The sequence below is a fragment of the Amblyomma americanum genome, chromosome 11 (genome assembly GCF_052857255.1).
Source record: "Amblyomma americanum isolate KBUSLIRL-KWMA chromosome 11, ASM5285725v1, whole genome shotgun sequence".
Lineage (NCBI taxonomy): Eukaryota > Metazoa > Arthropoda > Arachnida > Ixodida > Ixodidae > Amblyomma > Amblyomma americanum.
The window spans coordinates 95,045,339-95,072,174 of NC_135507.1; the positions used below are offsets into that span (position 1 = coordinate 95,045,339).

Here is a 26,836-nt window from a genome sequence, read left to right on the forward strand (position 1 = left end):
GTGTCTCGAAAATTTTATTTTCGTTTGGATTCTATCACTGGGGACACCAGTGATGAGGCTGCGACCGATTCGCGTGCGCTTCCGTTCGCATCAGCTGTAAACAGCTGGGGCACTCAGCACTCGCTTGGTACCCGTTATTAGGCAGGTCATCGGTCGTAGGTTTGGTACTTTTGTGGCCTGTTCTTCTCCTGCCCGAGACTAATTCGTTGGCGGTATTAGTTTGTCGCTGCATGTGTAAAAGGGCCGCCACCGCAGTGGCGATGCCTCCGCTCGCCACTTCGCTCTAAGTGGGTCAAGCTCTTCGTGCGCTTCGAGTAATGCGGCTTAAAATGCATGCGTTTGGGTCGGGACCGGAAGAAATTTCGAATAAAGCGATCTTTCGAGTAGAGCGATTTCGTTATATAATGAGGGATTACTGTAGGTGCTAATGGCAGGTTATGGTTCATGGTTCTTCCTAAAAACTTGTGTTTGTTTTGTTGTCTGATGCAGGCTTTCTTGTTGAGGAAATCTTCCAGTAGATCTAGTCAGTTCTCAGTTGCATTGTTTCTTTTTTGTTTCTGAATTCACTCTCTCCCTGTTCAGTGTGGCTGGGATAGGCTGTAATTGCTTTTGACTGTTTCCCCTCCGTTGCCACCGATATTGCGTATTTCTGTGCCTTTTTTAATCTCTTGCTTACATTTGCATGTAATGTTGCAGCTGAAGCCACATTTCTTTTTCTTGCGCTCCCTCCCTAGGATCACAGTGTCCCTAGAATGGAACTCCAAGGTGGTCAAGGACACGGTGTTTTGGTTCCAGCACGAGAGTGACACCTCACTCAACAGCAACGTGTACACTGTTGCCTCCGAGGTCGTCAACAAGCACTTCCCCGGTGCGTGCTGCCAGACTGCCACTTGCTTTCTTTTTTTATTGTAGAAGTCAAATGATTCGAACTGTTCCATGAACACCGTGGAAGTTGCCGTTGTCCGGCTGGAACTTCGATAGCTTCCAGACAGTTGTGGTCGTCTTAGCAGCTTGGCGCACGTTACATCCTCCTTGTTACTTGTCGCATCCAGAAGCCGGGCCAGGGAACAGCAAGACTTTGTTTCCGAGGTTTGCACTGGCAGTCTCAAACATGCCAACCATGCACATGACATCAGCATGAGATTACTGATGAACTGCTGGCACATGGGCACTCAGACATGATGAGCAGTGAGACAGTCGTAAAACAAACATTGATATTCTTTACTACGATAAAAGATGACACTATGACAAATTTATGAGTCAATATAGTATTGTAATTTTTCTCATTAGTTCCTATTTCATTGCTATCATCTGCCTTGCCAGCTGGCTGACCTTGGTGAAATGGAGGTGCGGTTTCGCCTCATTCAGGGATGAGTGGAGAAAAAGAGCAGAATTCCAAATTGAATGTTTATAATATGCTGGCTGTGGATGTTTTATCTGTCTGTGAAAAGTGAGTTCACCCATCCAGCTGGTGCAGTAAGGAAATTGAGGCTTTAGTTCTTTCAACAGGTGTGTACTAAAAACTCGTGAGTATATATTTACGCACTTAAATTGGAGTTATGTTCTAAGCATAGTCATGAATCCCACCCAGGCCCAGCGTTACTATCGGCTGCGCCGTCAGCCAGAGACTCCCAGTAGTACTTGCGAAAGCACGTGACTTCCGGCACACTTTCTGACGTGCAACTCGGATAGCGAGGGCCTCTCCTGAGCTTTCCTTCCTCCATAGGGAAAGCTATTAAAGTACAAATTCATGACAGATTATTTATCTGTTGATTGGAAGCATTGCATGTTGTTCATTTATGTGTTTGCTCAATTACCATGCACAGCAGAAGGTAGCCTTCCTTTGTGGCAAAAAAAAAAGCGCTCGTGTTAATAGATTTTTCTGCCTTTCTCCCTTAGCGGTGAGGTACAGTGTAGGAGAGACGACGTGGTCTCTCCCACGCTGTACCTCGTCACATTGCCATATCAACTAGCCCCCTCCCAGGCACCACCTTAGCCACTTTGTGCTTTTTTATCCGGGTCCGTCATTAAATTTTTTGTCTGTTTTATTCAGAAATTACTTACTAATCCAGATCACAAAATGAGTCATTCGGTTCCTATCCTGTTTGCTTCAACGTTGTCTTATCTGTTTGCCAACGCGGAGCCATAACTCAGCCCAGCATAAGGGGAAATCGGAGTGACCTGTGCATTGCGGTAGATACGAAGGCAGTTGTTCTCCACTCAACTGTGACACGCACGAACTGCAGGCGTGTTTGGCTCGGAGCGCCTGCTGCAGCAGGTTGTGGACCAGATCTTGGAGCAGACTCGGTTGCCCGAGGATTCCATGGAAGAAGACCGATCAGAGGCAGATGGCAGCGATGGAGAGGTGGGCAAGCAGCAGCGGTGCCGGCAGCCTGGACCACGTGCTCCATCAGACACCGCGGCTTCCAAGTTCATCATCAAAGGCTACAAGGTGGGTGGCAGTGCTGGATAGAGGCAGCTTGTGTAGCTACTATTAGGGCTTTCATTGCAGTCGAACAAGCTGCAGCAGTGTGCTGGATTGTTCTTGCAAATAATTGGTAATGACGAGGTGTTACAAGGGAATGCACAAGAAAAGAACCATCCCTTTGTTTTGCATTATCTTTTGTTTTGATTGCTACATGAGAAGTACTTTGCACATGTCTACTTTGGGTTATACGGCACACATTAGTCTACTGTATTTAATCTCATAATGAATTTGATTTTTTTTTTTCAGAAATGTTTAGGGGAGGGTTTATTACATGCGGAAAAAGTTTGGACGGATTTTTTTTGCGAGAGTCAAAATTTGGTATCATGCATCCATTCATCCATTATCCACCCACCAGCCTGCTTGCTCATTTGTCCGCTTATCCATCCATCCATCATCAGAAAAAGCGTACGTCAACAAGTTGCACCCCCATGTCATTCGCTTTCATGTTCGGCCGGTGTTTAGCATCATTTGCTTGAAAAGCTATTTGCGGTATCGTGGCGCGATCCAGCAATTTTGTAATACCGTATAAACGCGTGTAAGGGCCGCACTTTTTTTTCCTGCTTTGAGGACAAATTTTCGAGATGTGGCCCATACACGGGACGTGCGAAAAAAATTATTTTTTAAAGTAAAAACACACCAATCAGGGAATGAGCGGCATTTATTCTGCGTTCAGTCGTCATTCGCAGAGTATTCCGACTCCGAGCTGGTGCTGTTCCCTGGTACATGCTCATGCCACAAGAAGTCGTGCAGCATGTCCGCTGTCAATGCGTAACCTAACCGTTGTTCCGTTCTTCCATCACTTGTGTTGCGCGAAAGCAAGCACGCGAAAAGCCGTCAGCAAAAAGAGATGCGCATGGAACAAGAAGAGCGCTACATCGTCGAGAACTACAGCTTCGGTGTTGCCGCAGGCTGCTGTGCCATTGGTGGATGCAGCCGTACTGAGCTCGCCAACAACAGCTTCGCCGGTGGATGCGGCTGGACAAAGCCCGTCGATGCCAGCTTCGCCGGTGGATGCACCTGGACTAAGCCCGTCGAAAACGTCAACTTTTGATATGCTGCAATTCGCTTCGAATACCGTGTTGTCGAAAGAGGCCGAGCCAGCTGACCTAAGCCTAACGTCGACTTCGGCGTTTCTGCACGTCGCTTTGGTGCCGACGGATGTGGCTGAACCGAGCTCGCGTGCTCAATGCTTGGATACTGTTTTTCACGGAGGCAGAGTGCCACGAGTGTCCGGGAATTCCAACATCACGCCCTTTGAGGTCAATTTGCAGGCAATGAAGTACAAAGTATAGGGAAGGGAGCGACTGCCCTAGCGGATTTTTGTGCCGCAATGAGCCTCTCTCACCGAGGACTTCACCACAAGACTTTCAGGGGGTACATGGAGACCATGGTAAAATCTTGCCATGCAGTAGCTACTGCTACACAAGCAGCAAGTGTCAAAGTGGGGAAGGACATGTACAAGAACTTCCCGAATCCACCAGGAAATGTAGGTGTTATATTTGATAGCACATGGAAAACACTGGTCACAATTCAAGTATTGCAGTTGGCTGCATCATAGAGCTGTACACTGGCCTAGTACTGGACTACGTTGTGCTCTCGAGGTACTGTCGTGGGTGCCAGGGGGCACCTGATCCCAGTGATGATGGGTACGGTGACTGGGCTGTGAACCACAAGTGTATGAGAAACTTTGACTGCAATGCCGGCCGGATGGAGACTGAAACAGCTATCATTTTGTTCAACAGGTCTCTGAAAAAAAAATGGGTTGCGGTATGCGGTACACAACTATAGTTTCTGACGGTGATAGCCGCACCTTTCATGTATTGACCTCGGAAGGCGCATGTGGATATATATCCATTGAAATGAAGGACTGCCTGAACCATGTTCACAAGCGGATGGGGACGGCTCTTCGCAACTTGGTTGAGAAGAAGAAGACACAAGGAGAATCTCTTTGCGGAGAGGGCAACCTCACCCAAGACAGCCATGACGTTGCAGGCATGAAAAAAGGCAGTGCATGCCGCGCTGTTGCACATGACCTCGACAGATGATGCCCCAGACCACAGTGGCAGTCCTCAAGGGGTTGATTCGTGGTGTGCCTTCAATCGTGCTTTGGCGAACCAAGTGGAGCCACCACCACACAAAAGTCCTCTGCCAGCCCACGTTCGCACTGCTCTTGAGGTAATCTTTGCAAGGCTGGGCGACGAGGCCCTCTTGGAGCGCTGAAAAGATGGCATGACACAGAACGCCATCGAGTGCCTACACTCTGTCATTAGGAGCCAGAGCTTCAAGAACACGCATGACTCTTTGCTGGCTGTTGGAAGAGCTGTTGCAGTAGCAGTTTCTCGCTTCAACCGAGGGATGGCAGCAACCAGCAGAGCTTGGTTACAGTCCTGGGAGGAGCCTTGCAAAAGATAAACAGGCTGTGCAGGTTTGATAAGGTCACACCAATGCTGAAAAGGTGAAGAGGATGGCCATGAAGCGCAAGCCTGACAGAACCCAGGGCTACTGCTCAGGACTTTTGTGAATGTATGGCAAATTCAAAGAAAATAGCAAGTGACTTTCTGAGATTTTTTTTTTTTTTTTTGTCAAGTGCCAATGCCATTACAGAGGTTTTCGCAATATTTACATGAAGAGATTTCTGTAAGTTTGGTGTTGTGTTCAGCAATAACTGGGCTGCATGCTAAAGCATTAAATTTTTCCGTATGATCAGTAAACAAAAGTGGCAGAGTAAGCAAAACTTTGAATGCAATTTTCCAGCTTTGTTTTTTCGATCAAATGCATTTGCCTGACGGAACTTTCCAGAATGTTTGCATGGACTGATTTTATTGAACTTGGCATCATTTTTTTTTTCAGTAAAACCTCAGCTACGTCCTAAAGCTTTCCATTTTTCATTAAACCCTATAGACTAGCAATTAGGTCAGATGTAGGCTGAAACTCCCACATTGTTTTTTTTTCTTTGTTATTCATTCATGACCTATATGATGGATGACTTTTTATAAATTTCTTTAGCTTTAGGATGTACAATAGGCCCTTGGAAATGACGGCATTTCTTTAAAACTAGTTTTTTAAATTAAGAAGTTACCATAAAGGCCCGTAAGAAAAGACCTATGTGGGATAAATTATTTCACCGTATCTTTATTTTTAGATGAGATATTTAAAATCTGAGTATATATTTGGGATCAGCATTCAAGGATGTATCAATTTTCAGGAAGATATGTTAATAAATAAAAAAGTTTTCAAAACCCTCATCCCCACTTAAGGTATTCATATGAGGCAAGTGCTTTCATCTTAACCCTTTAACAGCCAAACCCGAGCTTTACTCGTCATGGGAGCTTGTACTAAAATTGCCAATGACTAGTCACACTCGTCTGGCCTGATGTTGCTCTGATGCCTTCACCAAAGGCAAGTTACAGTCAGCAATTGTGTTGGTTGCAGTTTTCAACACTAGAGGGCAGTAGTTGCCCATGAAAAGTGTTTTGTTCCTTTAACGCGTTCTAAGCTTCATAAGTTGCTGTCATCAAAAATCGCGAAAAGATGTTTTCTTTTAATGTTTTTCAGTAATTGTTTTGGTGGTTAAAGGTTAATATGTGAAAAGGAAGTGGCGTAGAGCGAGGGAGGCCACCCTTACGCCAAGAATGTGAGCGCAAGAAAATGTTTGCTGCATTCAGCACCGACATCCTCTGCCTTCAGCACAGTCATCGTCCTTGTAAATCGGGGGCTTCTCTGGTAGCAGCCAATACATAGAAAAGTGCAGTCATATCCGCGTTAAAGTTGTCTTCCGGTTTGTATCCATTTAAGTGTTCGTGCAGCTTTTCTTCTTCCACGTTATGCATGGTTTTGCTGGTTTACCGATGCTTTTTCTCCACACACTCTTGAAAGCCAGGTCATGGCTCTCTTTAAAACATGTCAGCCATCCATCGGAAGAAGAACCAAATTTTCATTTTCATACTCTGTTCTAATGCACAATTTATTTTTAGGTGAGTTTTTCTGGAAAAAAGGTGCGTGTTTGAATCGAGTAAATATGGTACGACAGTCTTTGCAGTTCATGTAGAATAACTCTGATGGTACTCTGATGGATGCTCCAAAGGTTAAGAGTGGATGACTGAATGACCTTTGTTTGAAAACCTTATTTCAGTCTTAGCTGTGCTGTTTTTTTCTTTGTGAATCTTTCTCCAAGACCCTCCACAAGGAAGAGTTGGGCGTCAGTGAGACTGAGCGTCGGCTCCTCGAGCGCATACAGGCACATGGCGCCATGCAGAGGCGGAAGCACCCCAGCGGCTCGCCGGACCGGGACCGCCACTCTGCATTGTCCGGTGCGTCGGCCGCGTCGCCCATCTCTGTGGTCCCCAACTCCCCTTCCGGTCTGGCTCCCCAACCTTCGTTCGCTGAGCGGCCAAACTTTGTGCGGGTAGTCACCTCTGATGGCCGTCAGGTGAGTCACTTGTGCGTTAGTTTGACTTGAAACTATACTCTGCTGCTCAGAATGGGGTGCTGTCTCCGTGAAGCTACTCAAAATCGGCTAAACATGACTCCAGTGAGGAATTAGCCACAATGGGCACATCGATGTTCTAAAGTGACAAAGCGTTTGCTTGATCTCAAAATATGGTGTATTTGAAATAACTAGGGGTGTGCGAATATTCGAAATTTTGAATACGAATTGAATATGTTTGGTGTTCGGTTCATATTCGTATTTGAGAAATTGATGCTTGAAAATTTTCAAAATTTGCCACCGTTCGTATACCACGTCGATTTTCATAAATTTGACCTTGGCAAAACCATAATATCTGAGAAAATTATCCGTCAACTGAGTTTAAAGTGCCAGGAAAACAATACAAATGCGTCATCTACGCTTCGCTTTCTTCTCTGGAATTTGTCGCTTGTATTGGTGTCATTCATATGCTGCTAGGTTTGACCTCATGCGAAATTCCGCAAGTGGGCTTTCCCACATATCTCACTTAATGTGAACGAGATTGCCAACCACCCACTTTGAGCAATCACAACGTGAAAGCGCGCTATTTTTTCTTTGATCCTTCCATAATGTGATACATACTTAAGCCCACACCCATGGCATTCGTCCTGTCGCCTTCATAACTCTCCTAGCATGAACTCTGTCATCTCATTTTGATAAACTATGATATGCACTTCTGGAACTTAGTATGAGCCTTCCAAAGAGACGAGTCGAGCTGTCACAGCAGGGCAAGTGATCTTGTAAACGTCTTGCCTGTTGCATGATTCATTGTAACTAGGCCTCTGCAAATGTTCGATAATTTTAAATATTCGTTCAAATACTAAAGTACTCGATTCGGTCTGAATGTTTGGTATTCGAAATCTTGAAGCATTCGTCTTGAGCGAATAATGTTTCTGGAGAAGAACGGCAGATTGGGCGAGTTGGAAATGCTCCATAATATTAAAGCAGCGCTGTGTGTGTGTTCCTTTCTTTCTTCGTCCTTGTTGCTTAGCGCTGCTTTAATATTATGAATGTTTCTGGCTTGCTTTGGGTGGGCTCGGTTCAGTGCACCTCCTCCGGGATGGGTTGTTGCACGCGCACAACCAAAGCCCCAACTCCATGCCATGTGCCTGCGCTCCTGTGTGTACGCCAGAGGCGGACAACGCATGCTTGCAGCAACAGATGCGAGCAGGCGGAATGGCAAGGTGCCCAGATGTGTACCTACCAGGAGCTTGCAGCTGTGCTACCCGCACTGTGCACGCGCCGTAGCCAGCACGGCGGCTTTCATCAATAGAGAAATTTAGCATAATGTGATCTGCTTCCGCACTCTGCCAGCGCACATGCGCTGATTGGTCCCGATGGGGCAAGCTTGCTAACAGCTGGCTGGCGCCTGGTGCCTTGTGGCATCCTCAGGGTGATCTGCACATGTGCAGTAGCTCTCCACGGAAGCTTGTCACGATAGCAGCCATGGATCGCGCTATGCTATATTTCTCTAATCGGCTCCCTTTGCTTCTGCGGAATGAATGTGACCTGATTGCTCGGGCCGCAGCCGCACTTCTGTGTGTGAAATTCGAAAATGAAGCACACCGATGTGGGCTTAAGACGAAGTTAGTGCAAAACACATGGAAATGGGTGCCCCTTTCAGACGTGTGACGAAGTAGTCATAGTCGTCGTACAAAATCAATAGCTTTCAGCGGCGCATTTGCAAAGGGATATTGACCAAATCAGCACTCTTTTGAAACAGAAATGAGTGGATATTTTAATGACTAATTCTCAAACTACCACAACTAGTGGCCGCCTGTCAAAGCTTCAACAATATGGGATGTGACAACAACCCCACTGACGGCAAGGTATTGCCAGCATGGACCACACGGAAGTTGAAGTGTCTGACGTGCTTTTGCTTGTCGTCAAAAATTTAATTCATATGCCAATCCATTCCGTTAAAGAAAATTCAAATTATATGCTGTTTACCTGGCTCGTTCGCACTGGCTTCTTCAAATGAGCTATCGGTAGCGAGAGAGCAAACTTCTGATAATCTTCAAGACATACGTTGCACCAGAATCCGAAACCACAGGACTGTTTGCAGCTTGTATTTGGAGTCAACTTTTTTTTCTTTTTTTGGCCAGCAGGGATACAAGTTGGGGAGTAGACTTTTACATGATTGTTAATGGTAAATGGTTCACTATAGGGAGCGCGGTCCCGCAATGAAATTTTTTGCCTTCCAGTTTTTTTTTTGCCTTGCTCGGTTATTTTGAAAACCCAGTTAATTCACCCATTTTTCATGGTCCCAGTGACTTTGAATTAACAACGTGTTACTGTATTTTTTTTTTTTTGCATTGTGAATGCTAGTCTTTATTGTTTTGCGGCAGCATCGGTGTGTGAGGATTCACCTTGTTGATAGTGTTTTTGTTTTTCCATTTTTGGTTTGCTTATGTATGCTTGTGTGAGTAGGGTGCCAAATAAACGCCAGTTAGTGCTCAGCGCTTCTTTTCCATCTGCTCTCTTCTTCAGCATTGTGCCGTTGCTCTGTTTCATAACCATTTTTCAAAGTTAACTCGCCCATCAGCTCGTGCTTTCGTTTTGCATGACCACATTACAGGTTGCATACTGTTAAGCAGTGTAATCAAATAGTGCACATTGCTGTGCACATCATTTCTTTATGTGGTGCTGAGTCAGTCTAGTTTTTAGTTGTTTCTAAAGAGCATGCACTATTAAAAAAAAGGGCTGCAACATGATTTGCCTGTTTCTTTTACTGAAATACTTTTTCTCACTAAACAGATATTCGATATTCGAAGCAATTTTTTCTTCATATTCGTGTTCGATTCATATTCGAAAATTTCAGCATTCGTACACCCCTAGACATAACACATTTTCTTGATAACCTTTTGTGATCGAGAAATTTGTGCCCTGATAGTATTCTTAAGTTTCTGGTGTACAGCAAGACGTATTGTTGTAGCAAGAAAACTCCACATGGTATTACCTTCTTTTATGACTGACCGTGGTCTTAAAAAAAATTTATTAATGAAGTCACGATTATACAATCTACAGGGATCAGGTTCACTTGCAACATGCTATAGCTGAGGACAGCACAGCGAGCTATGGAAAGGAAGAAGACAGGTGTGTCTGAATCTGGAAGAGGGCAGAATCATTCAGGAAAGAAACAGGTATTAGTGATTTCATAGGAGAAATCAAGAAGAAATCATTGGTATGGACAGGGCATGTATTTAGAAGGCAAAATAACGAACTGGTAATGGAGTGAATTCCAAGAGAAAGAAGCACATCGGGGACATTACGGAGTCAGGGGGGTGGTTGAGGTTAGGAAGTCTGTGGGAGTAAGGTGGCCTCAGCTGGCACAGGACAGAGTTAATTGGAAGGTTATGGGAGAGGCCTTTGTCCTCCACTGTACGTAGTTAGGCTGACAATATTGATGACGACGAGACCTTTTTGCTGTGCCTTGCCATCGTCGAGGTTTAACCATGCCCTTCATCCACCGCTTGGCTGCAGGGCCAGCTGAGGCCCAGCCCCGCTGGTGTCACCCTGGCAGAGCTGCAGGCGTGGGTGACCTCCGAGTTTGGCATCCCCGCTGAGCGCCAGCTGCTCAAGAGCGGCATCCCACCGCGGGTCTTGGTGGCGCCTCCTGACGGCGGCGCGCTTCCCCTTGCCCACGGGGACCGGGTCATCGTCGAGGTGGTTGGTGGTGGGGACCAGTCTCCTGGTGCACAGGGTATGCCCCCACTTTTAAACTTGGCGTGCAGTCAAGCCCATTTACCGTATTTACACAATTGTAAGTCGACCTATCTTTCAAAATTTGAAAATCCGAAGTGGAGGGGGGGGGGGGTCGACTTAAAATCGAAACCAAAGTATTGCATCATAAATAAAGGCGAGACAAATGAGATATCAGGCATGCTACAGCGTGGTTGCATTTTTGCTACGTGGCTCCGTTGTATCGCTCTTGGTCCTGACCTTGAGCAGTTGCTATGTCAACGCGCAGAACCGGCATCCCCACCCTGCGTGAGGCGGCCGATGGTGGCTGTTAATAGGCAGCACCAGCCCACTCCCTACATGAGGCCACAGATTGCATCTGCTGACAAGTGGCGGTGGTGGCCTGATAACGCATTCGCGTTCTACTCTTAATATTTGTCGTCCAAGTTTTTTTTGTTGATGTGTACTTTCAACTGCGCACTTCGGCACTCAAGGGAGTGCCGATAGTTGATGGAAGGGCTGCTGTTCCAATCATAGCGGCACGCCCGCTCGGAACCAAAGCGGCCGAGGTGTGTCGGTAGTCGACGGAAGAGCCGACGCTGTCACGTGTAGTTTCTCTTTGGCTCTGATGCATTCAACTACTGCCGGCCACGTTCCGCAAGTTTTTAATGTACTGCTTGGTCATTTGTGCTCCGGGTCCAGTAAGCGACCGGCGCTTGTTAGCGGCTGCTTTCCAGATGGCTGTCATTCTTTACGCCGAAGAAACGAACTGCGAGCCGGCCGCAAGTTTGACGTTCGCGACGGGTGATACAGGTGTGGCAGCTGCAGCGAGGCAAAATTTTCACCTGTTCCACGCGATGTCATGATGTGGCTGTTAGCAAAGTGCGGGATTTCACTGGACGGCAATGTTAGAACAACGAGCTTTGCGGTGTCACAAGTGTGGACGAGTAGTCCAGTGACTAATACATTTTCGTTCTGGAATGTGCCCACGGACGCTGATAGTGGCTGGCAGTAAGCGGAGGTGGCAGGATAGTGCTATCGCGTTCTATTATTAAAGGCCAGATATAAACAACCTCCAAGTTTTTTTGTTTTTTGTTTTTCAAGAAATGTGATCTGGGGGGGGGGGGGGGGGTCGACGCATATTCGAGTCGACTTACAATTGTGGAAATACGGTATAACGAACTTGACAGTTGCGCATATCTTGTTTGTTTTGTTTCGAGTTTGCAATAATTGGAGTTATACTACAGTAGAATCTCGACGATACGAACCCGGCTGATACGAATTTCGGTGTGACACGAATTCGTAAAATTCCCCCGCCGAAATGCATTGTGTACAACGGGCCAAAATTCGAATGGTCCGAACACTTTTTCGCGTCGTGCCAGATGATACGAACTTCGGTACCGTGACCGTCGAGCCGCCACCGGCGCAGCTTCCGCCAGTGCCAGTTTGGGATTCCGCGGCAGCAGGGAGGCTGACGAGGCAAGCGAACCTTTCTCTCTCTCTAGTTTTTGGGGGCGGCCTCTTCGCCTTTTTCTTTTTACTCTTTTGTTGCCCGAGGCTAGTGCCGCTGCTTATTGGTCCGTTCGGCCTACAAACCAGCTAACCCAACCGGTCGGGCACGATTTGTCCTCTCCACATTTCTCGCGGCCCTGCGCACCCGTTCCACCGGTCTTTCCGTTAGAGCCAGCGCGCAGATCGTCACACCAGCAGCAGCTCCCGCTTCTTTGTTCCCCCGTGCGCGACGACTACGGAAGTACAGCGTGTTGTTTACGTGCGTCTTTTTACGAGCATTGATCGCGTCAGCTCAAATGGTACTGCAATCAGTACGGTGTCGCGAAAGCGGAAGGCGCGGTCCTTGAAGGACAAACTGGATATTTTAAAGAAGGTGGACGAAGAGCCCAAGAAAAGGCGCATTGACATGGCCAAGGAATTACGCCTCCAAATTTCTACGCTGTCTACGATCGTCGGTCAGCACGACCAAATTATGCAGAATGTGCAGCACTTTGGCGTAAACTGCAAAGTAGCGAAGACTGCTCACCATGTAAAGTTAGAAGTTCTCCTAACATGGTTTAAGGAGGTCACCGCGGCCGGTGTCAATGTTGACGGAAAAATTCTGCGTGAGAAGGCTGCGGATATCGCACTCACGCTTGGAATTGAAAATTTTCAGGCCTCTGGTGGCTGGATTCACCGATTTAAGGCATGGCATGACCTCTCCTACAAACCTGTTTGCGGCGAAGGGTAAAAGGTTGACGCCTCCGTCGTTGAAGATTGGATGGCAACCACGCTGCAGTCTTTCATCGCAGGATATGATGCTTGCGATGTTTTTAACATTGACGAGGCAGGGCTGTTTTACAATCTTCAGCCCGGAAGGAGTCCCTGCTTCAAGGGCAAAGCCTGCCAGGGAGGACAAAAAAAGTAAGCAGCGTGTGACGGTTTTGTTTTGCTGCAACGCTGACGGGTCAGAGAAATGAAACTGACCGTCATTGGAAAATACGAAAAGCCCCGATGCTTCAAGGCAGCCAGTCGTTTGCCCTGCACATATAGAGCCAATTAAAAGGCGTGAATGACGTCGGCTCTGTTCGTGGAGTTCAATCACATTCTTGAGCCATGCGATGTCATGCAAGAACAGAGAGATTGTTTTGCTGCTGGATCAGTGTGCGGCGCATCCAAAGCACATGACGCTACAGAGCATCAAAGTGGTATTCCTGCCCCTGAACGCTACTAGTCATTTGCAGCCACTGGATGCTGGCATTATCAGAAACGTAAAGCACCACTTCAAAGGTTTGTTGGTGCGCCACCTCCTTGCGAAGATTGACCGTAAGGACGCAAATATGCAGATTAGTCTTTTGGACGCTATGCATTTTATTGCAGTGACCCGGGAGTGCGTCTCCCCTGCAACCATCGCGAATTGTTTCGCAAAGTGTGGGATTTTTAAATCTACAGTGGCCACCACCTCACAAATGACACATCCAATTCTGGTTGATGTCTGGAACCAGCTTGGCGTTGACTGCAGTGCCTACGATTTCGTCACCGCGGACGACGATCTCGTCACCTCTGGTCTGCGCACAGTGGAAGACATCGTGGAGGATGTATCGTCGCAACTTGGAATTTCGACCAGTGACGAAGAAGACGAGTGCCAAAATGGTGATGACCAACCACCGTCAGCAGCCGAAACTATGCACGCTCTCGATATTGTGCGGCGTGCTGTGACATCCGAGACTGTGCTTGAGAACACTACAGCCCAGTTCTTCAGCTTCAAAAATTCTCTGCTGGCCGATTTCGCAGCGAAAAGGCTCAGAAGGACATATGTGACTTCTTTGCACGTAAATAAATGTTTTTTTTTTGTGCGTGCCTCATGGTTTCACTACGGATTTCACTCGTTTTTTGGTGATAACGAAATTTTCGGGTAATACGAATATTTTCGCCTCCCCTCGAGATCCGTATTACCAAGATTCTACTGTAATGCAGGAGCCAAAAATTCAGTCAAAGGAGTGTGCATTTCTGTGAGACCCGTTGTGAAAGTCCCGTATCAAGGTGGTTTCCAAGCTCTGCGGTGCAGTTATGTGCTCGCCGGCATTAGCTTTGGTATTGACTAGCTGTTTTAGGGGTTTACTGTCTTGTATATAGCAAAAATAAAACGTGGGCGCAAGCAGTGTGCACCATTTGCCACCGCTCGATTGCCACCAGTAGCTGTCGTTTGTTAGGAGTGGGCATGGCGGACAGTGCTGGCCATGGGAGGCGCAGAGTTGGTTTCCTAGGGCAGTGATCACGGACAGGCCAAGAGCTGAAACGTGGGAACGGGCAGGCGCATCCATGGCTGACCTAACGGTGGTGGCGCAACCACGCGCCCTCCGACTCCCTGCTTGCCCATCGCACTCGTAGCGTCATTGTGCGAGCTGTAACGGTGACAGCTGCTGTCGCAGTCCGACTTAGAGTAACAGGGGTTTGCTGTGAACATTTTCAAGGTGATTTCACCAGCACTCATTTCTTATTTTAGTTTCGGTTCTCCTTTGTCCTTTCAAGTCTTCACTCTTCACAGGAAAACATTGTGCAACGAGATGTAACGAAAAATCTCACTTTTCTTAGTTCTGTTTTATCCAGGTTTAAACTGACCATGAAATGATTTTGATAGTCGTATTGTAAAGCAACAGATCTGGTGAGGGGGCATTTGTGAGTATTCGAGTCAAATTTGAAAGCTCTGCGTGGACCCTATAGTAATTTGCAAATCGTTTTGAAAAACTGTTGCTTGCAACTGCAGGAAAACGCGGTTAATTCAGTCACGGGGACTGTGAAAGATACAGTAGAATCTCGGTGATACGAACACAGATAAGAATTTCGTGGTGATACAAATCCGTAAAAATTCCCCAGCCGGAGTGCATTGTGCACAATGTACGAAATTCCAGATGTTCCGAACTCTCTTCCATGCCACATCTGATGATATGAACATGCGAGCCGCAATCGCACCCTCGAGCACTAAGCGCGGCCCTCACATCGCCGAAATCACGATCGCTAATCGCACGGTACGCACTGCGAGCAGTGAGCGACGGTGCGCGACCCTCAGATCTCCAAAATCGCGATCGCTAATTGTGTGGTACGCACCTCGAGTAGTGTGGCCGCACGGCTGTGAATAAATTCCGTCAGATGTAAGCAGATCTTTGTTCATGCGTTTTCTATCCTTCTGCATATGAATTTTGTTCATTTGGATGATACAAAATTTTGGATGGTACGAATTCTTTCACGACCCCGTGAGATTCATATCACCGAGATTCTACTGTATTCAGTTTTTAACCGAGCGCAGCAAAAGAAAAAGGGACTCTACAAGTTACAAGAGCACCCGTTTTCGATCTCCGAGAAGAATTAGTTTTGGGACTGCGCGCAGCCAGGGTTTTCGGCCTTGAAGAAGCAGCTTTAGACGAGGTTTGCGAGCTCTCCCATCCCTGCGTGTTAAGTAGACATCACATGCACCTTGAAAACAATGGTTTGGACGATGTGCCAGAAGTGTGGCTGCTCTGGCCTTTCGAAGATGTTTTGCGGCATGCAGTACGACCATGCCAGCGACATGTCTCTGTTCAGATTTCCTCTAGCATGCGGTCACTGTGTGGCAGCAGTGTCTGTGCTATGAATTCGTGTCATAAAGGAAAAAAGAACAAAACATTATGTTCGCATGCAACGTGAATGCACCGGTGGCACGGCACTTTCTGCGGTGATGTGCGGCCTGCCGGGTGACAGTGCAGCGCTTGCCCCTGGCCATAGCCTCCTGACGTGCTCTTCACTGAAGCTGCAGCGGAAAGTGCTTTCGAACAAGAAGCATAATCATAGAAATGTATAATCCTGTTACAACCTTTAGAATAACTTCATGCTGGTTTGAATGTACATTTGATTTTCCTAATGGCCTTCCTCAGCGTAGCACGCAGAAAAACACCCCAGGCGAGCTGCCTCTCGCCAACGGCTGCAGGTTTCATGCACAGATCCAGTTCAAGCCATCAACAGAACTGTCATTGCAAGCCGTGGTGCTCTTGATTTCATTGTTCCACGCACATCTCAGTCTTGTTTCCAATCTGGAACCAACTTGGTTGACATCACGTCTTCCAGTAAAGGGCCCTGCTAGCATCCTTCATTCCAGGTGGTTCCCATTCGCCATCGTACGAACTAGGGCGTGCATATTTTTCTCTCATATAATAGAGGCTTTTAATGCATTATCCGGGCCCACACCAGTTCGTCGTTAAGTGTGGGTAGTTGCATGAACGGGGGATGCATAATCAGGGTTGCACTGTATATTGGACAAACTGTGAGATTATGATATGCTGCCGCGTAAAAGTCTAACCCCGACTCATAGCCTCTGGTGGCAAAAAAAAAAAAAAAGTTGACTCCAAATACAAGTTGGCGCATGCATCGCCCAACCTCTCCCTTCCCCCGCATCGTTCCGCCGTCATAGGCATGGTTATGTTACATTCGGGTTAATACAGTAGTTCTAATTTTCACTAATTTGTCTGTAAGCACAGCATTGTCAGATTGAAAGCTCCTTGCTTTTAGCAAAATTGCAGATATGTACGTATCACCCCATTTGTTTGCATTTTTTTTATATCAGGAGGCCCATCCAATGCAGCCAGTACAAGTGCAGGGAGCATAGAAGGCGAGATTGCAAGGCACCTGTATGGTAAGTGCGGGCTATACCACGCATGTTTTTGTGTGAATGTGAAGTGGCCTTAGACCTCGCTGCCAGTGGTTTCTGCAGAGAAAATCATTGACAAGCAAACATTGAGCATAAGGCACCTAAGAACAGCGTTGTGGAAGCTTTTAAAAAGTGAACTTGAATTGAGGCGAAAATTAGATCGAAGTTGAGGGTGTCTGTTAGGCTCTAACCGCTCTTCGCTCTTTGCGAGACATTGACTAGGCCCATAAAACGCTGGTGGGAATAATTTTTACTGCCTCATTCTGAGTTTGTCACCCTTTCTTCCACTGATATCTGGCAGTTGTAATTGGTAGCCGTCTCTGCCTGCACATTGGGGCATGAAACAATGAAAAATTAGACTAAGCGAGTGCACCTTAATGAGGTTTCACTGTAGAGTAGTCAGCATAGTGGAATAAAAGATGGAAGGCTTGCATACAAAAGTAGAAATAGCCATTTCTACACTGGCAATGGCACTTTGGCGGTGTACATCATTGGGTGCTCATTACAGAGTGGCATCTAATGGGGCAGGTTAGAACAATTCCATTTTAACAACAAGCATCTAGCATATTCAACCATGACTGGCCACATGCAAGGACGCTGTTCTATTGCCTGTTATCTCCATTTGCCTTTGACTGCTAGCTTTGTGATTGTACTGTTGCCTGTTATTGGTTTGAGCTGCACACGTGCCATCATGATAACTCGTGGAGAACTGCATAACGTAGAGTAAACCGCAATGGGGTGTGGGTCTTATATTTGGAGTCAGCTTTTTTTTTTTTTTTTGGCCGGCGAAGGTTGCGAGTTGGGGGGTCGACGCTTAGCCAGTAATATACAATATATGTTGCACATTATGACCTTTGTAGAGGTTTTCACAACGTGTTCACAAAATGTTTGCACAGCTTGTGCGTGAGCTTTATTTTAAAATAAAGAGTGTGAAAATTATGCAATTAGATGTGGCAACTTCCTTTGAATGGTTTGCTACTTTGCAGTCTTACAGACCCTATTCAAGCTATCATGGTGGCTCATGGTTATGGTGCTCAGCTGCTGACCCGAAAGACCCCAGCGGTGGTGGTTGCATTTCAATGGAGCCAAAATGTCAGTGCATGCTAAAGAACCTCAGATAGTTGAAATTATTCAGAGCCCTCCACTACGTCGTCCCTCATAGCCTGACTACCGTATTTACACGATTGTAGGTCGACTCGAATGTAAGTCGACCCCCCGCATCACATTTCTGAAAAATAAAAAAAAAGCTCGGAGGTTGTTTACAGTTGGCCTTTAATAATAGAACGCAATAGCACTATCCTGCGGCCTCTACTTATCGCCAGCCGCTATCTGCTGCCGCGCACGGAAGCGCCCATGGGCACATTCCAGAACGAAAACAGAACGTCCACACTTGCGCCATCGTCCTCACTAGCGCTGCCGTCGTGGTCGCTGCTGCGGTACCACAGCTCTTTATTCTAACATCGTCGTGCAGCGAAATCCCGCACTTCGCAAACAGCCACATCTTGACATCGTGTGGAACAGCTGAAAATTTTGCCTCGCTGCAGCTGCCACAACACCTGTATCACCTGTTGCAAACGTCAAACTTGCGGCCCGGCACACAGTTCGTTTCTTCAGCGTAAACAATGACGGCCATCTTGAATGTAGCCGAGCGCCGGTTGCTTACCGGACCCGGAGCACAAATGACGATGAAAGATTAAAAACTTGTGAAACGTATCCGGCAGTAGTCAAATGCGTCAGAGCCAAAGCGAAACTACGCAAGAGCGACATCAGCTCTTCTGTCGGCTACCGACACTCCCCGGCGCCGCTGCAGTTCTGAGTGGGGGTGCCGCCACGGTTGGAACAGCAGCCCTTCCATCAATTATCGATGCTTCCTTGAGTGCTGAGTGTGCGTTTGAAACTAAACAACAAAAAAAAAACTTTTTTTGACGGCTATTAAGAGTAGAATGCGAATGCGTTATCGGGCCGCCGCCGCTTAACAGCAGCCATAATCTGTGGCCACGTGTGTGGAGTGGGCTGGTTCTAGTTTGCTGCTTATCGACGGCCACCATTGGCCTCCTCGCGCGGGGTGGGGATGCCGGTGCTGCGCATTGACATAGCAACCGCTCAAGGCCAGCACCAAGAGCGATGAGACAAAGCTGCGCAGGAAAAATGCAACCACGCTGTAATATGCCTGATATCTCGTTTGTCTCGCCTTTATTTATGGTGCGATGCTTTGGGTTCGATTTTAAGTCAACCCCCTCACTTCAAATTTTCAAATGTCGAAAATGGGTCGACTTACAATCGTGTAAATACGGTAGCTTTGGGATGTTAAACCTGATAAATGAAACCAAACGAGACTCTTTTCATTCTCAGATTTGATGGGCGGCAGGATGCTCCTTCATGGCAACCCTTTATCCCAACAGGCGTCTTCGTTGTTGGGAGGGTTGAAACTAACCGTTGAAAGTGAGGAGCAGGTTTCCGAACAAAATAAATACAGTGAAAGCTCGTTAATTCGAACCTCGATAATTCGAATTTTCTGATAATTCGAACTACACTACTTGTCCAGCCAAGCTCCATACAGATCTGTGTATAAAAAAGCCCGTTAATTCAAAAGTGAGTCTGTTCCGCTACTGATAATTCGAACTACGTGCCGCCGCGTCTGGGCGGCACCGGAGGGTACGGGTTGGCAGCCGCCACCGCGGCCACCAACCCTCATTTTCGAGCAGCCTCCGAAACTCGCATCTAAATACTCGTTAATTCAAGCCCTGTTAATTCGAAAATACTAATAAGTACTGTTGGTGCGGTCCCAGCCAAGGCCCATGAAAGGCTATGACTTCGGATGGGTGTTACAATTTACGTGCGAAAAACTTTTTTTTTTCTTTGAAAGTGTCGTCCATCCTTCCACCCATCAGTCGCCAACGAAAGCACGCGGTCAGCCACGATCATGACGCCGGCTTTTAGCTTTTAGCTTAAATGGACAGTGAGGAGAACTCTATCAATTTTTTTTCGTTAGCAAAATCTGATAGTTCGGCATTTCATGGCTTTGTTGTCGCTTGTCCGGGAGCGAAAGATGCATCTATTTCAAAGAAATTTGGATTCGAAGTTGAAAAAGTTTTTCCCGCCTCTCCGATTCAAACTCGGGGCGCTTTTATGATGTCACGGCGTCCTCTTATGACATCATAGAACAGAGTGATGTGAAACGTGACATAAACGCAGACTCTGTGATTTCTGCCGGCTAGCGGTGTGGTCTAGCAGCAGCCGAAATGAAAGCTACCGCCGCCACACATTGAAGGCATCTATGGGGGGTCGCTACCGTTGCTGCGTTTGTTTGCACCAGTGTCTTGCCAGCGTTACGATAGATCCCGTTCCCGAATCCGACGACGAAGTTCTCGCAAAAACTTCGGCCTGCATTTCAGCGACCTCAGCCCCACAGCGTGTGCGATGCTTTTGAGGGAGCACGGTTAGGCTAGGCGCCGCCGGGTCGTTTCCGCTTTCACCGTGAGCAGCCGTTGCTAAATAAATATCGTAAACTCAGTGCGAGAAGTCGCGAGGGGCAAGGTCGGCGCATCGCGCCCATCGGAGGCTGGTAGGGGTTTGGGGCCAATGGATTGTGATTCCTTGAACGGCGCTGCTGTACGGTGCGGCAGGCGGCGTCGAGGAGGTTTCCCACGGTTGCAAGGGCCAGGCTATTTATTAATTTTTTTTGCGACGAAAAACGGATGGGTGCACTCGTGTTTAAAGTTGGCGCCTTGAAAGTAAAGCCGACGCACGATGCTTCAATGTGTTCCGCACATTTCCGGAGGTACGGGGTCCACTGGATCGGCTGTCTCGCCCACTTGCATGTACCTTCAGATGTGTGCTGTGAATGGATTAAATTAGCCGAGAGCTAGAATAGAACAGCTCCACCCAACTGGCGAAGCTATTGAATGGAGCCGCAAACAAACGAGTTGGAGGAGAGCAGAGTCACGGCCTCTGCAGGTTCCAGATCTCTTTTTCTTAACTGCCTTGTATCTTGTCTCCCGTTCCTAATAAGCGATTTCCGTTAAGTAGTTTGAAGTTGACTGGCAGTTTGAAGTTGACTGGCACAGTCGGGAACGTTTCGCCGGGCAAGCGTACGAAGACACAAGTGCTCTTTATACTGCTAACTGCCCTGTACGATCACCGACCATCCTGCCATCAGTTTTTCATCGACCGTGGCGATCATCTGACCAGCCTTGACAGGCTCCTTCAAAGGTTAACTAGCACTTGAAGCGGCACTTGGAGTTCCTGTGCTGTTTAGTGCTTGTAAATCGAGGCGCGTCAAAAACAAAACTACGGTCACGCAAAGCTCACAGACGTGAAGCGCCATAAAAAAATCGAAACTCTCCTGGCCGGCTGTGGCGCCGCCAAGCATCGGTTTTCTTTGCTTCCAACATTCAGGTTGTCTTTTGTCTGCCTTCCTTGTGTGATAAAAGTGCACTGTCGGTTTCAAAACAAAACTTACTTCAATTTTGAACCGTGCAACCTTTCTTTGTCAGCCTCAGAGATTCGTGGCATCCATGGAGTAAGGAAAATTCCTCCAAGGTGGCGTCTCTTGTCCTATGACGTCAACACAGCGATACCTGTATTTTGGTTTTTGCTATTTTCTACCTTACAAGAGCTTTGTTTTCAGTAAGAGTGGCGTTTTTGTGATCAGGAGCTGGTATTCTATCGATACAAGCCAACTTCAACTTCTACCCAATGACCCACATGGAGCGTTTTTCTTGCGGAAAACTGGTGTCTGGCCGCCGGCGGGCCGCCGGGCGGCCGTTTGCCGCTGATCAAGCCTGGCTAGATATGTCCGCGTGGCGGTCAGCCGCTGGCCGGAAGCAGCCAACATGGGCTATCAGCGCGGACCAATCAGGGCGCTTCCACGTCTGACTTCCGCCCGCTTCTACAACATGGCCGCGTCTGCCGATGTAGCCTCTCGCTTCTCCATGCACTCGTCGTTGCCGCTACACTGTGCCTCTCTTTCATGGCAACCAGAAGTCGCTTTGTCTGAAGATGCCCGCACCACAAAATTTTAGCGATGAAACGCGCCCCACGCACTCGTCGTTGCCGCTACACTGTGCCTCTTTTTCATGGCAACCAGAAGTCGCTTTGTCTGAAGATGCCCGCACCACAAAATTTTAGCGATGAAACGCGCCAGATTTTCAGAATGCTTCTGGATTTTCAAAGCTGCTTGGGTTAGCCACTACGCGTCGGTTGATGTCAGGAAGTGTGGGAGGTTCAAACAGGCTAACTATTTTGGTTCATAAAGGCGTCACAAAGAATAATTCTTCCTCTTGGTCGTCATTAAACAAATAATAGCTTAATTGTTAATGCGCAGCTGTTCTTTTCAGCATTTTACTAAGCATATGGAATCATGCCATTTCTAAATTCTGGTGGCTGCCACCCGTTTTCTGCCACTGTGGTGCTGCACGGTGGCGGTGTGGCGGCATTCCGCCGCGCCGCTCAAGATCCGTAGCGCAGGTTCGCTCCGTGTGGGTCGCCCTTAAGGGGGAACACTGGTCTTTGGGACCAAAAACTGACCCAAAATCAATTTTTTAAAAATAACATTCTTGGAGCGTGCAGCTAATATTCTTCAACTCTACCAGTTTTCTCCTGCAGGAAATCGGTATTTGGCCATAATATTAAATTTAGACCACTATGTGGGCTCAATTTTTGCAGGAGCAGGCGATTTAACACCATGAAAATTTTAGACACCTGGCTGTCTTAGTACGTCAATATCTCAACATCTAGGACAGATAAACATGTCATATTGTCACCGATAAACGGTGGAAGTACTCAAAACCAGGTTTAATAAGACGTGCTAGGCGTGCAAGACAGCAGGGAACTCGTGCGAGGAAGAAGACGAAAAACCTCTAGCCCCGCGAGTGCGCAAGGCATGGCAAGTCCCATTTAAAACAGTTTGGTCGCGGTATGGCGCCACGGGATTGATTGGGACTGTGGCATTACTCCCCCTCTCTGAAGGGCAATGACTCGATGCCGCAACAATGAGAAGCACAAAGACAAGAGACGGCACATGTGTCCGGCAGCTGGTGTGTGTATACGCCTGAAGCGCTAGCGGGCGTGGTACGGCTTCATCCGTGCACATGAACGACTTCGGGGATCGGCCGTCTAGAGAAGCGAACTGTACACTGGGGAAGAACTTCATAGTTTACCTCACTGACTTGGCGGAGTACCTCGTAGGGGCCAAAATATCGGCGCAGAAGCTTTTCGGAGCGCCCACGCATGCGTATTGGGCTCCAATCCCAGACTTATTCGCCGGGCTGGTAACTAACAGCTCGGTGGCGGAGGTTATAGCAGCGAGCATCGTGGGCTTGCTGCTGCCGGATGCGCTGCCAGGCGAGTTGGCGGGCGGCCTCGGCATGACGAACGAATTAGGCAGCACCCATAACAGATAAGGTACTACTAGTCGGGAGCAGCATGGCGTCCAGCATGGTTGTGGCTTCGCAACCATGCACTAAACAAAATGGAGTGAAGCGTACCGTTTCTTGTAGAGCAGTGTTATAGGCAAATGTGACGTAAGGAAGTATGGTGTCCCAGTTGCGGTGGTCTGCGTCAACATACATGGAAATCATGTCGGCGATCGTCTTGTTGAGCCGTTCAGTGAGGCCGTTCGTTTGAGGGTGGTAAGCGGTTGTCTTGCGGTGAGTGGTGCCACTCAGGCGCATAACCTCCTGCGTAAGGGCCGAGGTGAACGCCGTTTCCCTGTCAGTTAAAACGATGGTGGGTGCACCGTGACGAAGAACAATATTTTGAACGAAAAAGTTCGCAATTTCGTCAGCGGTACCACGAGGGAGAGCTTTTGTTTCACAGTACCGGCTGAGGTAGTCGGTGGCGACCACAATGTAGCGGTTACCCAGTGAGGACTCCGGAAATGGGTCGAGTAAGTCCATGCCGACTTGGTGGAAGGGGACTTGTGGCGGATTAATAGGCTGCAGTAGTCCGGCTGGCTTAGTCGGCGGCGTCTTGCGACGTTGGCACTCGCGGCAAGTTCTGACGTAACGCTGGACAATTGAAGCAACCCTGGGCCAGTAGTACTTTTGGCGTATCCGCGCCAAAGTGCGGGAAAAACCGATGTGACCAGAAGATGGGTCATCATGGCACGCCTGCAGAGCTTAGTCGCGCAAGGCCACAGGTACGACGAGCAGATAGGCAGTTTTTGTCGGGTTGTAGTTTTTCTTATACAGAACGCCATCGCGCAAACAGAATGACGACAGTCCACGTGATAAGATTCATGGGGGCGACGCAGCACTTCCTTCAAGATACTCAATGAGAGGCCGTAGTTCACTGTCATCCCCTTTGGTGTTGAGTGAGGACGGACGTGGAGATGGCGCCGAGAAAAATAGAATCGTCGTCGGGATCAGCTCTGTTATCCTCGATAGGAGCACGAGACAGACAGTCGGCATCACTGTGCTTCCTACTGGACTTATAAACGATGGTGACATCGAACTCTTGAAGGCAAAGGCTCCAGCGTGCAAGCCGTTCCGAGGGATCTTTGAGGTTCGCCAGCCAACACAGCGAGTGGTGGTCACTGACGACCTTGAAAGGGCGGCCATATAAGCACGGGCGAAATTTGGTCACTACCCACACAATGGCCAGGCATTCTTTTTCGGTGGTGGAATAGTTTGCCTCAGATTGTGACAAGGTGCGGCTCGCGTATGCGATTACGCGTTCGAGACCCTCCTGCCACTGCACAAGGACCGCACCGAGGCCGATGTTGCTGGCGTCTGTGTGCAGTTCAGTGGCGGCTGACTCGTCGAAGTGTCCAAGGATGGGCGTACTTTGGAGACGAGTTCGGAGGTCTTCAAAGGCCTTCTGTTGTTCCAGGCCCCAGGAAAACGGTTCGTAATCTTTCGTGAAGTGGGTGAGGGGCTCAGCGATCTGGGAGAAGTTCTGCACAAAACGCCGATAATAGGCGCAGAGACCCAGAAAGCGGCGCACGCTTCGCTTATCGGTGGGCACAGGAAAAGCAGCCACGGCAGCCGTCTTATCTGGGTCGGGGCTAACCCCTTCAGCACTCACGATGGGGTCCAAAAACTTCAACTCTTCGAAAGCGAAGTGACACTTTTAGGACTTCAGGGAAAGACCGGTCGACCGAATTGCTTCGAACACAGCGCGCAGGCGTCTCAGGTGCTCTTCAAACGTATCGGAGAAGATGACAACATCATCCAAGTACAAGAGACAGGACTGCCATTTCAGATCGGCAAGAACAGTATCCATCATCCGCTGGAAGGTTGCAGGAGCCGAGCACAGGCCGAAAGGGAGCACCCGGAATTCGTACAGACCGTCCGGTGTAATAAAGGCGGTCTTTTCCTGGTCGCGTTCGTCCACCTCGATTTGCCAATAGCCGCTGCGTAAAACTAGCGATGAGAAGTACTTGGCGTGGCGCAGCCGATTCAGGGAGTCATCAATGCGCGGCAGAGAATAAACATCTTTTTTTTGTGACTTTGTTTAAACGTCGGTAATCAACGCAAAATCGTAGGGTTTCATCTTTCTTTGCTACTAGAACAACAGGTGACGCCCACGGGCTCGTCGACGGTTGTATCACGTCGTCCTGGAGCATTTCTTGAACTTGGCGGCGAATGGCATCACGCTCCTTTGAAGAGATCCGGTAAGGGGGCTGACATAACGGCTGCTGGTTGGCGTCGACTATAATTCGGTGCTTTGTGAGCGGCGTCTGCCTAACCTTAGAGGTCGAGGCGAAGCAGTCACAGAAAGACTAGATAACGCTTTCGAGGCAGCGTTTCTGATTAGACGGGAGGTTTGGGTTCACGTCAGCTTTTATGGAAGTGGTCGGTGCCTCCACTGATCCTTAGGCTTCGGACAAAGCGTGCTGTCCTGCGAATTGGCCGAGTTCTTCGAAATACGCAATAACTGTTCTGCCAGGCAAACAATGAGGTTCACAGCCAAAATTGGTTACCAAGAGCTCGGTTCGGCCATTGTTCAGCTCGACAATTCCACGAGCAACACAGACTTGCCGACCAAGGAGCAGCGACATGTTGGTTTCAGCGATGCCACGAGTACCAGTGATGTTGTCGCAATCTACGGTAACAAACATGTTAGCTCTTGACGGGATTAATACGTGGTCGTCAAAGACGCGTTACTTTGTCCCGCGTGGCTCGTGATCGCCGTCAACAGGGGGTTGAGTGGAAAATGACACGACCAGCTCCTGAAGGTTGATGACAGCACCGTACTCCCGAAGGAAATCCAAACCAAGTATCAGGTCTTTGAGCACTTGGGTAGCACAGCAAAGCAACCAGGGAAAGTAGCACCGCGGATCTGGATTCGTGACGTGCAGACGCCTATGGGCGTAACCACATGGCCGCCGGCGGTGCGGATCTGGGGTCCAGACCAAGGGGTCAGAATCTTTCTGACGGCTGTAGCTAGCTGACTGCTCATTACAGAAAAATCAGCGCTGGTATCCACAAGTGCGGTCACATTGCGATTATCAGCGATTACTGGGATTTCGGCAGACACCAGTCGGTAACTGCCCGTCGTTGTCGTTGGGGTCGTCGGGTGAGGTCGTCGTCGGTCGGATCGTAGCCGCGAATCGTCGGGTGGAGGCTCTTGACTTGATCCAATAGCGGCGGCCCTACCCCCGGAGGACGCCGTCTTCAGTTTTCCCAATGTGGGGACGCGCCTCTGAACAGGCTAGGAAAAGATGGGCGGCTTGGCGAAGAAAACCGCCTTGGGGATGGCGACCGGGACTGGCGTCGCCGTGAGGTCGTTGGCTGCACATTATCGGACAGATACTGCTCGATGTCTCGCGGCTGTTCTCTGTAGCGTGGTCAAGGTGCGTCAGGTGGAAACCCCCTTAAGCCCATTCTGCGGTAGGGGCAGTGGCGGAGGATGTGGCCGGGCTCCCCACAATGGTAGCAGAGTGGCCTGTTGTTTGGTGTACGCCAAACACGCGCTGTGCTCGTGGTGGACAGGGCTCCTGCGGTACGACAGGTACAGCTGCAGTTGGGTACGGCAGTGATGGCACAGGAGCGACGGGAGAAAAGGCTTGTGTCACTGGACCAGG

At 48.4% G+C, this 26,836-nt stretch overlaps 1 protein-coding gene across 3 annotated transcripts in view; it reads left to right on the top strand.

Annotated features, from left to right (window-relative positions):
- The window catches only part of LOC144110716 (deubiquitinating protein VCPIP1-like), a 95,220-nt gene that overhangs the window by 52,224 nt on the left and 16,160 nt on the right, over positions 1 to 26,836 (top strand). For all 3 annotated transcript variants that reach the window (XM_077643784.1, XM_077643785.1, XM_077643786.1), the window contains exons 9-13: positions 735 to 868; positions 2,247 to 2,452; positions 6,663 to 6,917; positions 10,437 to 10,656; positions 16,723 to 16,791. In XM_077643784.1, the coding sequence (XP_077499910.1) occupies positions 735 to 868; positions 2,247 to 2,452; positions 6,663 to 6,917; positions 10,437 to 10,656; positions 16,723 to 16,791 (884 nt within the window). The remainder of the gene's footprint in view (positions 1 to 734; positions 869 to 2,246; positions 2,453 to 6,662; positions 6,918 to 10,436; positions 10,657 to 16,722; positions 16,792 to 26,836) is intronic.